This window comes from Oncorhynchus mykiss, chromosome 4 (genome assembly GCF_013265735.2).
Source record: "Oncorhynchus mykiss isolate Arlee chromosome 4, USDA_OmykA_1.1, whole genome shotgun sequence".
Lineage (NCBI taxonomy): Eukaryota > Metazoa > Chordata > Actinopteri > Salmoniformes > Salmonidae > Oncorhynchus > Oncorhynchus mykiss.
The window spans coordinates 21,330,276-21,344,770 of NC_048568.1; the positions used below are offsets into that span (position 1 = coordinate 21,330,276).

The 14,495-nt window shown below is 42.5% G+C and overlaps 2 protein-coding genes across 4 annotated transcripts in view; both read right to left on the reverse strand.

The window, feature by feature from the left end:
• The window catches only part of LOC110521057 (BRO1 domain-containing protein BROX), a 36,467-nt gene that overhangs the window by 14,064 nt on the left and 7,908 nt on the right, over positions 1 to 14,495 (reverse strand). Inside the window, exon 1 of one of the 3 annotated variants that reach the window (XM_036975870.1) lies at positions 3,541 to 3,672. The exons of 1 other annotated variant lie outside the window; for it this stretch is intronic. Coding sequence is in view for 1 of the 2 variants with exons in the window: in XM_036975872.1 (XP_036831767.1) it covers positions 3,541 to 3,581 (41 nt within the window). In the remaining variant the exon portion in view is untranslated. Of the gene's footprint in view, positions 1 to 3,540; positions 3,673 to 14,495 lie in introns of those variants that run through there. One more of the 3 variants, XM_036975872.1, reaches the window with a different exon arrangement.
• LOC110522294 (alpha-1,6-mannosyl-glycoprotein 2-beta-N-acetylglucosaminyltransferase) lies at positions 1,368 to 3,544 on the reverse strand. Its single transcript, XM_021600565.2, has one exon. The coding sequence runs from the start codon at positions 3,486 to 3,488 to the stop codon at positions 2,244 to 2,246; it is 1,245 nt and encodes a 414-aa protein (XP_021456240.1). The 5' UTR covers positions 3,489 to 3,544; the 3' UTR covers positions 1,368 to 2,243.

Genomic DNA, 14,495 nt, shown 5'->3' on the forward strand with positions numbered 1-14,495 from the left:
AATTTGGATCAGTTAACCAACATGAAACAGTTTTAACAAAAATATCTGCAAAAGATTGTGCTTTAGAATAAAAGGTGGGGGAGTATCAATCTAATGTATTTATGAAGCTATTTTTACATCAGCAGATGTCACACAGTGCTATACAGAACCACAGCCTAAAACCCCAAACAATGCAGATGTAGAAGCACGGTAGCTAGGAAACACTCCCTAGAAAGGCAGGAACCATGTATGAAACTTAGATAGGAACCAGGCTCTGAGGGGCGGCCAGTCCTCTTCTGGCTGTGCCAGGTGGACTATAAGAGTACATGGCAATTGAAAGCCAGATTGGAATAACCATTGGAGTAACCATTCAATGATATTCAGCATTCATTTGTCATATAAATATACAATGAATATACAAAACATCAACAACACATGCTCTTTCCATGGACTGACCAGATGAATCCAGGAGAAAGCTATGATCACTTATTGATGTCACTTGTTAAATCCACGTCAATCACTGTAGATGAAGGAGATAAGACCTTAGACAATTGAGACATGGATTGTGTATGTGCCATTCAGAGGGAGAATGGGCAAGACAAAATATTTAAGTGCCGTTGAAAGGGGTATGGTAGTAGGTGCCTGGTGCACAAGTTGTCAAGAACTGCAACGCTGCTGGGTTTCACACAACAGTTTGCCGGGTGTATCAAGAATGGCCCACCACCCAAAGGACATTCAGCCAACTTGACACATCTGTGGGAAGCATTGGAGTCAACATGGGCCAGCCTCCCTGTGGAACACTTTCGGCACCTTGTAGAGTCCATGCCCCAACAAATTGAGGGTGTTCTGAGGCCAAAGGGGGGGGGGGGGGGTAGAGGGGCAACTCAATATTAAGAAGGTGTTCCTAATGTTTGGTATACTCAGTGTATATTGCATATGAGATCTTAAACTACACATGGTATAACCAGCAGAAAGGGGAATGTCTACAAGGCACTGATTAATAAAAAAAATAAAAAATTAAAGAAGCAACTGCATCCTATACATTTTCACCACTGAAGGGAAACTCTTCAATGCACCTTAGGTTACATTTATACCTGTATTTTAAAACAGATCCAAGGATGTCAGCTGGTTTAAAAAATAAAATCGGTGCATTGTCAAATGCAAAGACATAGGAGAAGGAAATAAACAGATTTCCCTTTTAGGCAAATTGTGTGTGGGGGAGGGAAGAGGAATATCGTGCAAGGCTATGAAAATATTTGCTAAAGCAAAAATAGGTAATCCTTGTAAGGTCATAATGATGAGAAATTAAACACACTAATATCAGTCAATTCCTGTTGTTCCAATGTAAAAAATAATAATAATAATTAAACCACACATTTCAGTCAAACAAATGTCATACTGTAGTTTATGTACAGTAAGTAATTCCCCAGTAAAACCAATTGTCAGCTACAACGTGATCATTGGTTTAGTGGCATATATATAACAAGACATTTCATGATTGTCACTTTCTATATACAATATAACCTATAGCTGTGTGCATTACATATCAAACAATTACTTTTGCTGTTGTTTTTCTATTTGTACTGTATGCACCACATATCATTTAAAGCACAACTATTATAATTGTGGATGGGTAAGGGATTCTGAAGCTGGACAAGCGTCACCCCATTTGGGCAAACGGCTCAACTCTCTTATCTGTTCTGAAGAATGTATACAAATGGCAACGATCTAACATGTAATAGAAGTCAAGGATGTATAACGCTGATTCAGTTTTATTTTCTATGTAAAGTAATTTATGTGCACCATAATAATTAGCTGCTGGTGCTGAAACATTGTATGTTCTTTTTTTATGAAGTATAACATCGTAATGCTTTACTTTAAATAAAATGTGTCTTCATTTTTAAGAAATAAAAAGAAAACCCAGTTACATAAAAAGAGAAAGCAAAAATAATCAGCTTGTTTATAATCTGTTTTGAAACATAAAGAAATATATTTGGCGATCATGTTACTTTTGGTAATAAGAGTAATAACAACCAAGCTATAAATCACACTGCTGCATACACACCATAACAAACCCCCAAAATGTTTTGTAAACCCCTTGGAAGACCTCATTAAAAAAAAAATATATATATATATATATATATATATATATATATATATATATATAACGCACTGCAGCCTTTGGAACCCTGAACATTTTAAATGGCACTTATTTCCTCAACCCTCTCAGTACATCAAAAAGATGAGAATGAGAAGTCCATTGTTCATAGACGTTTGGCATAGTTATTACAAAGGACATGGTCACGGATATCACCCCACCCTCCGTTTTTCATATGAGCCTTGTGCTCCACTGAATCTGCATTTGTTAGGGCCAGGGACTGAGGGAAGAGGGAAGCTTTGGCAAGCTTAAGGGACACCTGTGCTTTCTTTAGGGCCAGCTCAGGGCGACAGGCCTCCTTGTTCTGGTGCAGCCCACAGTTACCAGTATGGAGAACCCTGGACCCCTGGGCCACCAGCACTTTGAGTGGCTTGGAGATGCAAGTCCCTGACAGGTGCTGGAGGGTCCAGTCCCAGTTGTAGTCATCGTAGGAGCAGAAGTCATTGTTGCACCCCATTAGCTTGTAGTACACCTCTCTGGAGATGCCCATGCCAATGTTGTGCTTGGTAGACATCCACCCGGCAGTCTGCACCTTGTTGCTGAGCTTATCAAATTCTGCCATGCCGTTGTAGTTGCCTAGTGCCAACATGTCACAGTCAGGGCAGCTGCTCTTCCTGTATTTAACCATCTCCTTGAAGAGGTGGTAGAGGTCGGGCAAGATGAAGTTATCCTCCTCGAGGAAGACAACAAAGCCACTGTAACCTTGCAGAGCCTGCACTCGCTCCCACACAAAGTGAAGTTTCCACCACCAGTGGTGTTTGGTCTGTGTGATGGAGGCGTCCCTATAGTGGCCATATGAATCTGGATGCTCAGCGTTGAGGCATCCTGTTTTTAAAGCATCGTCCTTGGATATGTCTCGTGGACAGTCCCGTGAATCCTGCCCAGGAAACTCACTGGGATAGAGCTGTGTGCTGTAGGGGAAGTATATTTGCAAGACCTTGCAGAAAGTTATCCCTTGCACTATGTAATTGATTTCCTCTGAAAAATAGTCGTGGCTGAAAATCAGCAGTAAGTTGTGGACCTCAGCTGCATTTTCCAATGACTTGATGAGTATTTTGAGGTAGTCTGGTCTGTTGTGAACCTGAATAACCAGGACCAATTTAGTCTCCCCAGGATACTTGTTCGCATTCTGAACGTATTGCTTGTAATTGGCATTGTAAATAGACTTGATCAATTCTGGAACAGAACTGTAATGAAACTTTGCCTTGTCATCAGGCAACATGTTTTCCTGAGCGACAACACCCGTGACTTCATCAGAAATGAATACACGTGTTGTGATCATGACAGTGGCAATAATAAAAGAAACACCAAGGATAATGAGCAGGTTCTTTTTGAGAAATCGTAACCTCATTTTCGTAACGTTAAAGGCAGCCGTTGTATGCAATAATGATGGTTTGAATCACCTGACTATTGAAAGCGTCCTCATCTTGTTTGCATTTGCCATTTTCGATGGAACCCAAATGCAGCAGTTTCCACAGAACGTTACAAACTGGTACGCGAAGAAATCGTTCGTTGATGATGACTCTTTTTGCTGACACGGATCTGTCAGTTCGGTTGATCGATATCATCTGTTGCTATTGCTGTTTAGAAGTTTAGCGATCGGGTGTATCGCCTGTGAAAAGTAACAAGATTATGAAATAATGTAGTATTCTCTATGTCAAACATTTTAGATTTGTTTCCATTCATGAAGTTAATTTACAGTGGTTGAGTTGACTTACCAAGAGCGAGGTGTCATGTATCACTACAAGGCTATCCGGAAGAGTGTTTTAGGACTTTGGACTGCCATATAATGAACGTGTAACAACATTGAGTGCTGACGTGTCCTATTCAGCCAACAGGAACAGGCAGAATTCTTGGTGAACGAATCAGTGACCTATCTATGCTTATGTATTACGGGACCTACACTATAGGCTACATCCATGACTTTTGAGAAGATCTGTTGAGAGTAATGGTATAGTTTATGCTATTCAGTGTTATATTAATTCAATTAAGAATGAGTTTCCAGTAATCAGAATATTACATTTTGTATAATTCGGGCATGTTCTTTCTTATGTCCAGGCCAGTGGCGATTTTAGCATGTACATCTTGGTGGGGTCCCCCCCAAAAATGTGGGATCCATGCCAGCAAAGCCACAACACAACACTAAACAATACATGAATTGCACTATCCCACTGCTCCACCTGGCTATCAGCGGAGCCTTGTCTGGCAGCAAAACAGTTAATTCAGCCTCATTTACTGCCTTTAAAAAAAACATAGCTGATATGGCTGACTTGCTTAAGCAAATGTGGTTTCTACTGACAATTGAGATGTACAAACTATGGCATAAGTGGACGACAATCGGATAAGAGACAATCAATCCGTAATTTTGATTAAATCCTTCATGAGCAAGTTAGGACGGACATAGTCAATATAACTATTTGTTCAGCACTTTTGAAATGTACATCGACAGAATTCAGAACATGGGCTGTTCCTGTAGTGTTCTCACTGTACACCAAGTCAGAACCGTAGGATAAATAAAAGGGGCATATAAGCAGACAATGAAAGCTCTTACAATATCCGATGATTACATTTCTCAAAATGTCAGAACATGAAGGGAAATTAAGAGGAGAAAATAGACCAAATGATTAGGGTGAGGCACATGGGCTACTAACAACTTACTACACAATATTAGTATTAGTATTACTTTCTTAGCTACCATATACATATCTCTCTGGCATATTACATAATTTATGCAGCAGCATACATGTCACGTCCTGACCTTAGTTCCTTTTTTATGTCTCTATTTAAGTTTGGTCAGAGCGTGAGTTGGGGTGGGTATTCTATGTTTTGTTCTGTGTGTTAGATTTCTATGTGTTTGGCCTGGTATGGTTCCCAATCAGAGGCAGCTGTCAATCGTTGTCTCTGATTGAGAACCATACTTAGGCAGCCTGTTTTCCCACTATGGGTGATGGGTAGTGCTTTTCTGTTTTGTGTGTCTTCACCTTACAGAACTGTTTCGTTCACTCTCTCGCTGTTGTTGTTTTTTTGGTTATTGCAGTGTTCAGTTTATTTATTCAAATCAACATGGACACTTACCACGCTGCGTTTTGGTCTGATCCTTCCTATTCCTCATCCAAGGACGACAACGATCGTTACAATACAAGACATTTTTGAACATACAAGACCTTGTTGTGCTGTTGCCACTTGAACGGGAAGGCAGTCATTTGTGGGTATATTTTGTCATCAAACATTGTCATCGAAGTCTGGCATTCTCTGGATTTATGGTGCTTTCAAGACAATTGGGAACTAGAAAAACAGAAGGTTGAATCATGATGACGTCAGTGATCTTCAGGTCGTGGCTCTAGAAAGAGGCCCGAGTTCCCAATTTACAATTCCGAGTTGAATGAAAGTTCAAAACGTATTTTCCCAGTCATAGCTCACTTTTCCCTAGTTCTCAGTTGTCTTGAACTCACAAAAATTAGATTTTTCAGTTCTGTTATAACAGTTGTTTTGAGCGCGGCACAAATCATGCTTCATTGACAGCATAGCCAATATTGAATGTTTATAATTTTAAACTAGGAAAAGAGACCCTTAATCTTAGATTTGGGACCACACAGCCACTCCACTGAATAGCAGGCTAATGATTGCTTTGCTATGCTTGCAGTTAGCCACTGATTCCTTCCAAACCACTCATTGTTGAATTTGCGATTTCCAACTTGTTGTGTAATGTTTATGTTGAATGGCCGATGAGCACCGATACGGTTTATCTATAATTTCTCTTGATTATTTCTCTTCATATGACAAGGATTAAAAAGGATTTGCCAGTAGATTGTCGACTTGATTCATGATGACTGTATGATGTTGACATGATCAGTCCAATCAAAGCGACTGTAGATATAACGTGATTAGATGATTTATCTGTGGCCAATGACCTTGAGCCTTCTTGGATGGACACTTCTACTGTAACTCTATGGCAGCCCCCAAGGCGCTAGAATCTTTTAAAGGTCTACCCTTAGGCGGTGACATAGTGTCCCCATGAGTGACAGAACACTGAGACAATGCTCCGTATTTTCTTCTGGCACCACCAAAGAAAGCACTGAACATGGCTGAAACACCAGCATTGTGGAGCTTACTTACTCAAGAAAACAAATAAGAGACCATGTTTGTATGCAGCTTTATTAACTCAATGATATATATATATTACATTGTTTGAAAACTGATATGTGACACATGTTAATGCCAAAACAATATGCAAAATAGGCAACAACAAACCAGAGGTGGGGCTCAAAACAGGCTCTTCCCCACCTCTTTTTATATGTGATGCTCTAAATGACAGGTCGCCACTGGTCCAGGCTATGGCTTGTGCAAGGATCTCTTCAATCAGGTTGGACTGGTTAAAGCTGCCTGGCTGGTATGAATGAGACGTGCCACACTCACATGGAATGTATGTGTTAGGGGTTGTTGATTACAGTAGTTAGGTGCCGAAACATACTTGTTAGGGTTACAAAATGAAAACACGACTGTTTAAGCTCTCACGAAATGTTCCAAAGACAAACGCTTCTCTCGTCAAACTAGAATCGCCTTTAACTATTCAATCCAACATTCAACTATGTCATGGTATATGTCTGCTGTTGTGCCCTTGTAGCCTTCCACACTAGTCTATTACATAGTCTATTACATAGGGTATTCCACCAGGCGGCTGTGAAATTCTCTCCACAGTTTGATGACATTCCAGAAGGCAGAGAAACACCCATATCCATATGATAATAACCACACAAACATTTACATGGAGTTTTGTTTTGGATCCCATAACAGAAAGGGGATCTGGGGTGGATCTGTTAACGCCTAACCCCACCTGGCACCGCTGTCATTTGTCTCTTTCCCCCACCCAGACCAAATCAGCATGGTCACACACCAGAGGTACCAGTCCTCGCCCATATAACCAACTTTCTGGGTCAGACAAAAGCCTAAAACATTTACATGAATCACAAGTTGCTAAGTAAAGTTGTTCATAACTTTCACCTGTAGATGGCAACAGTAAACAACAAATTCAGTACCTAGACCCGTTATGCACTGCTGTATCACATTTTGTTATCCACTTCCCCCATTACTCTACTTTTTGTTTCTAACCAGGGATCCAGCTCCTTGTGTTCTGTACTATGACTTATTGTTCTCATTATAAGCATTCATTCATGTGCGTGAATCAACTGCATTGGTTATCATAGCCAACAGAAAAAAATGGTTATAACCTAGCTGGTTAAACAGCAGTAAGGAATTGACTCTGCAATTAAAATGTAATGATTTGTAATGATATACAATGCATTCAGAAAGTTTTCAGACCCCTTGACTTTTGTTACGTTACAGCCTTAATCTACACACAATATCCAATAATGACAAAGCGAAGACAGGTTTTTAGACATTTTTGCAAATGTATTAAAAATAAACAACAGAAATACCTTACTTACATAAGTATTCAGACCTTTTGCTATGAAACTCGAAATTGAGCTCAGTTGCATCCTGTTTCCATTTATCATCCTTGAGATAATTGGAGTCCACCTGTGGTAAATTCAATTGATTGGACATGATTTGGAAAGGCACACACACAACCATCTCTGCCAATCAGGCCTTTATAGTAGAGTGACCAGACAGAAGCCACTCCTCAGTAAAAGGCACATGGCAGCCCGCTTGGAGTTTGCCAAAAGGCACCTAAAGGACTCAGACCATTAAAAACAAGATTCTCGTGTCTGATGAGAAACCAAGATTGAAGTCTTTGGCATGAATTCCAAGCGTCACATCTGGGGGAAACCTGGCACCATCCCTACGGTGAAACATTGTGGTGGCACTATCATGCTGTTGGGATGTTTTTCAACGGCAGGGCCTGGGAGACTAGTCAAGATCGAGGGAAAGATCAACAGAGCAAAGTACAGAGTGATCCTTGATGAAGACCTGCTCCAGAGCCCCCAGGACCTCGACAGGGTTAAAGTTTACCTTCCAACATGACAATGACCCTAAGCACACAGCCAAGACAATGCAGAAGTGGCTTCTGGAAAAGTCTCTGAATGTCCGTGAGTGGACCAGCCAGAGCCCAGACCTGAACCCGATCAAACATCTCTGGAGAGACCTGAAAATAGCTGTGCAGCAACGATCCCCCTCCAACCTGACAGAGCTTGAGAGGATCTGCAGAGAAGAATCTGAGAAACTCCCCAAATACAGGTGTGCCAAGCTTGTAGCGTCATACCCAAGAAGACTTAAAGCTGTAATCGCTGCCAAAGTACCCTTTGTCTGAATACTTATGTAAATGTTATATTTCCGGGGGGGTTTTGCAAACATTTCTAAAAACCTGTTTTTGCTTTGTTATTAGGGGTATTGTGTGTACTTCACATGAAACAAGCTCACAATCCCTCTGTGCCTGTAACTTTAACCACATGAGACATGACGCTGATGTATTTAATCTAAAGGTTGGACCAGTGTTTCAGGCTAATTTGTGGTCTCAGTCACTGAAAAGTTGGATGATCACATACATTCTCTGAGCTACACACAGCATGGGATCAGACACAACATCTCACAAATGTTTGTTTTACCAAATATGTGCATCATGTTTCAAGGAACCTACTTATAGTCTTTATTTAAAAAAAACATCCAAGATGGAGTAGCAGTGCAGACGTGGTTTGTTGTCCTCTCGTTTACTTTTTATATATTTAGTCTCTTTTTTGTATATATTCCAATTTAATTTTTAAATTAAATATACCTTCCGGTAACCCGCCTCACTCAACGTGACACGGATCCGCTATTTTTTTAGACCTTATAGCCATAACTTTCATCAGAAGGTAGCCAGCTAATTATCTAAGTTACTAGCCATTTACTCATTGTTAGCCACTGCTAGCAGCCTTTACCCTCTGCTCAGGCACCAGCCGTTTTTTTAGCCTGGATAATACCTGCCAGCTTCTGACTTTTTTTCTCCACTACAACGTCAGATTCCTGCCGACCATTGATCATCACAGCTAGCTATCTTCAACTGAGTGACCCAGCCCAGAAGCTAGCCCTGAGCCAGGCGCATCTCCCGGCTAGCAAACAAATTCCCACAACTACAATACCTCTTTCGCCATCTGGCCCGGTCCCGTCGTCGACACGGCGCCCCGCTGTACCACCACGACTGGTCCGCAGACATAATTGCATCAGCTGTGCCTTCAACCGGCCTTTGCCGGACGACGGAGCAGACACTTCTACTTACCCCAGACTGCTAACTTTAAACGCTGTGTCTCCCGCGTGCTAGCCTAGTAACGACTACCTAGCTGCTTCCCTGTTTCCTCTATTGCTTCATCTGCCCATTCATCGCCATCTTACCTTGTTGTTGACTTAGCTGATAAGCTGTTGTTGTCTTACCCGTTGTTGACTTAGCTGGCTCTCCCAATCAACACCTGTGATTGCTTTATGCATCGCTTTATGTCTCTCTCAAATGTCAACATGCCTTGTATACTGTTGTTTAGGATAATAATAATTGTTTTAGTTTACTGCGGAGCCCCCAGTCCCACTGTACATGCCTTAGATACCTCCTTTGTCCCACCTCCCACACATGTGGTGACCTTACCCAGTATAACCAGCATGTCCAGAGATGCAACCTCTCTTATCATCACTCAGTGCCTGGGCTTACCTCCACTGTACCCGCACCCCACCCTGTCTGCACATTATGCCCTGAATCTATTCTACCACGCCCAGAAATCTGCTCCTTTTATTCTCTGTCCCCAACGCACCAGATGACCAGTTTTGCTAGCCTTTAGCCGTACCCTCATCCTACTCCTCCTCTGTTCCTCGGGTGATGTGGAGGCTAACCCAGGCCCTGCGTGTCCCCAGGCACTCTCATTTGTTGACTTCTGTAATTGAAAAAGCCTTGGTTTCATGCATGTTAACATCAGAAGCCTCCTCCCTAAGTTTGTTTTACTCACTGCTTTAGCACACTCTGCAAACCCCGATGTCCTTGCCGTGTCTGAATCCTGGCTTAGGAAGGCCACCAAAAATTCTGAGATTTCCATGCCCAACTACAACATTTTCTGTCAAGATAGAACTGCCAAAGGGGGAGGAGTTGCAATGTATTGCAGAGATAGCTTGCAAAGTTCTGTCATACTTTCCAGGTCTATGCCCAAACAATTCGAGCTTCTAATTTAAAAAATGAATCTCTCCAGAAATAAGTATCTTACTGTTGCTGCCTGTTATAGACCCCCTCAGCTCCCTGCTGTGCCCTGGACACCATATGTGAATTGATTGCACCCCATCTATCTTCAGAGTTCGTTCTGTTAGGTGACCTAAACTGGGATATGCTTAATACCCCAGCAGTCCTACAAGCTAAGCTGGATGCCCTCAATCTCACACAAATTATCAAGGAAACCACCAGGTACAACCCTAAATCCGTAAACATGGGCATCCTCGTAGATATTATCCTGACCAACTTGCCCTTCAAATACACCTCTGCTGTTTTCAATCAGGATCTCAGCGATCACTGCCTCATTGCCTGCATCCGGTATGGGTCCATGGTCAGAAAAACCGCCCCTCATCACTGTCAAACGCTCCTTAAAAGACTTCTGCCCAGCAGGCCTTTCTAATCAACCTGGCCCAGGTATCCCGGAAGGATATTGACCTCATCCCGTCAGTCGAGGATGCCTGGTCGTTCTTTAAAAGTAATTTCCTCACCATCTTAAATAAGCATGCCCCTTTCAAAACATGTAGAACTAAGAACAGATATAGCCCTTGGTTCACTCCAGACCTGACTGCCCTTGACCAGCACAAAAACATCTTGTGGCGGACTGCAAAAGCATTGAATAGTCCCCGCGATATGCAACTGTTCAGGGAAGTCAGGAACCAATATACACAGTCAGTCAGGAAAGCAAAGGCTAGCTTTTTCAAACAGAAATTTGCATCTTGTAGCTCTAACTCCAAAAAGTTTTGGGACACTGTAATGTCCATGGAGAACAAGAGCACCTCCTCCCAGCTGCCCACTACACTGAGGCTAGGCGACACGGTCACCACCGATAAATCCATGATAATCGAACATTTCAATAAGCATTTCTCTACGGCTGGCCATGCTTTCCTCCTGGCTACCCTAACCCCAGCCAACAGCACCGCACCCCTCGCAGCTACTTGCATCCCCAGCTTCTCCTTCACCCAAATCCAGATCGCAGATGTTCTGAAAGAGCTGCAAAACCTGGACCCGTACAAATCAGTTGGGCTAGACAATCTGGACCCTCTCTTTCTAAAATGATCCACCACTATTGTTGCAACCCCTATTACCAGTCTGTTCAACCTCTCTTTCATTTCGTCCGAGATCCCTAAAGATTAGAAAGGTGCCGCGGTCATCCCCCTCTTCAAATGGGGTGACACTCTAGACCCAAACTGTTACAGACCTATATCCATCCTGCCCTGCCTTTCTAAAGTCTTCAAAAGCCAAGTTAATAAACAGATCACTGACCATTTCGAATCCCACCGTACCTTCTCCGCTGTGAAATCCGGTTTCCGAGCTGGTCACGGGTGCACCTCAGCCACGCTCAAGGTACTAAACAATATGATAACTGTCATTGATAAAAGACAGTACTGTGCAGCCGTCTTCATCGACCTGGCCAAGGCTTTCGACTCTGTCAATCACCGTATTCTTATTGGCAGACTCAATAGCCTTGGTTTCTCAAATGACTGCCTCGCCTGGTTCACCAACTACTTTGCAGACAGAGTTCAGTGTGTTAAATCGGAGTGCCTGTTGTATGGATCTCTGGCAGTCTCTATGGGGGTACCACAGGGTTCAATTATCGGGCTGACTCTTTTCTCTGTATCTATCAACGATGTCGCTCTTGCTGCAGGTGATTCATTGGGGATCGACTTCTAGCAGACGACACCATTCTGTATACATCTGGCCCTACTTTGGACACTGTGTTAACTAACCTCCAAATGAGCTTCAATGCCATACAACACTCCTTCCGTAGCCTCCAACTGCTCTTAAACGCTAGCAAAACCAAATGCATGCTTTTCAACCGTTCGCTGCCCGTGCCCGCCTGACTAGCATCACTACTCTGGACGGTTCTGACCTAGAATATGTGGACAACTACAAATACCTAGGTGTCTGGCTAGACTGTAAACTCTCCTTCCAGACTCATATCAAACATCTCCTATCCAAAATCAAATCTAGAATCGGCTTTCGATTTCGCAACAAAGCCTCCTTCACTCACGCCTCCAAACTTACCCTAGTAGTAACTGACTATCCTACCGATCCTCGACTTCTGCGATGTCATCTACAAAATAGCTTCCAATACTCTACTTAGCAAATTGGATGCAGTCTATCACAGTGCCATCCGTTTTGTTACCAAAGCGCCTTATACCACCCACCACTGCGACCTGTATGCTCTAGTCCGCTGGCCCTCGACATATTCGTCGCCAGACCCACTGGCTCCAGGTCATCTACAAGTCTAAGCTCCACCTTATCTCAGCTCACTGGTCACAATAACAACACCCACCCGTAACACGCGCTCCAGCAGGTACAGTGCCTTGCGAAAGTATTCGGCCCCCTTGAACTTTGCGACCTTTTGCCACATTTCAGGCTTCAAACATAAAGATATAAAACTGTATTTTTTTTGTGAAGAATCAACAACAAGTGGGACACAATCATGAAGTGGAACAACATTTATTGGATATTTCAAACTTTTTTAACAAATCAAAAACTGAAAAATTGGGCGTGCAAAATTATTCAGCCCCTTTACTTTCAGTGCAGCAAAATCTCTCCAGAAGTTCAGTGAGGATCTCTGAATGATCCAATGTTGACCTAAATGACTAATGATGATAAATACAATCCACCTGTGTGTAATCAAGTCTCCGTATAAATGCACCTGCACTGTGATAGTCTCAGAGGTCCGTTAAAAGCGCAGAGAGCATCATGAAGAACAAGGAACACACCAGGCAGGTCCGAGATACTGTTGTGAAGAAGTTTAAAGCCGGATTTGGATACAAAAAGATTTCCCAAGCTTTAAACATCCCAAGGAGCACTGTGCAAGCGATAATATTGAAATGGAAGGAGTATCAGACCACTGCAAATCTACCAAGACCTGGCCGTCCCTCTAAACTTTCAGCTCATACAAGGAGAAGACTGATCAGAGATGCAGCCAAGAGGCCCATGATCACTCTGGATGAACTGCAGAGATCTACAGCTGAGGTGGGAGACTCTGTCCATAGGACAACAATCAGTCGTATATTGCACAAATCTGGCCTTTATGGAAGAGTTGCAAGAAGAAAGCCATTTCTTAAAGATATCCATAAAAAGGGTTGTTTAAAGTTTGCCACAAGCCACCTGGGAGAGACACCAAACATGTGGAAGAAGGTGCTCTGGTCAGATGAAACCAAAATTGAACTTTTTGGCAACAATGCAAAACGTTATGTTTGGCGTAAAAGCAACACAGCTGAACACACCATCCCCACTGTCAAACATGGTGGTGGCAGCATCATGGTTTGGGCCTGCTTTTCTTCAGCAGGGACAGGGAAGATGGTTAAAATTGATGGGAAGATGGATGGAGCCAAATACAGGACCATTCTGGAAGAAAACCTGATGGAGTCTGCAAAAGACCTGAGACTGGGACGGAGATTTGTCTTCCAACAAGACAATGATCTAAAACATAAAGCAAAATCTACAATGGAATGGTTAAAAAATAAACATATCCAGGTGTTAGAATGGCCAAGTCAAAGTCCAGACCTGAATCCAATCGAGAATCTGTGGAAAGAACTGAAAACTGCTGTTCACAAATGCTCTCCATCCAACCTCACTGAGCTCAAGCTGTTTTGCAAGGAGGAATGGGAAAAAAATTCAGTCTCTCGATGTGCAAAACTGATAGAGACATACCCCAAGCGACTTACAGCTGTAATCGCAGCAAAAGGTGGCGCTACAAAGTATTAACTTAAGGGGGCTGAATAATTTTGCACGCCCAATTTTTCAGTTTTTGATTTGTTAAAAAAGTTTGAAATATCCGATAAATGTCGTTCCACTTCATGATTGTGTCCCACTTGTTGTTGATTCTTCACAAAAAAATACAGTTGTTATATCTTTATGTTTGAAGCCTGAAATGTGGCAAAAGGTTGCAAAGTTCAAGGGGGGCGAATATTTTCGCAAGGCACTGTATATCTCACTGGTCATCCCCAAAGCCAACATCTCCTTTAGCCGCCTTTCCTTCAAGTTCTATGCTGTCAGTGACCGGAACGAATTGCAAAAATCGCTGAAACTGGAGACTTACATTTCCCTCACTAACTTTAAACATCACCTATGTGAGCAGCTAACCGATCGCTGCAGCTGTACGTAGTCCATCTGTAAATAGCCCACCCAATCTACCTACCTCATCCCCATATTGTTTTTATTTAC

Excerpts from the sequence above, each read along its gene's own strand:
- LOC110522294 (XM_021600565.2), bottom strand. The coding sequence starts at position 3,488 with ATGAGGTTACGATTTCTCAAAAAGAACCTGCTCATTATCCTTGGTGTT.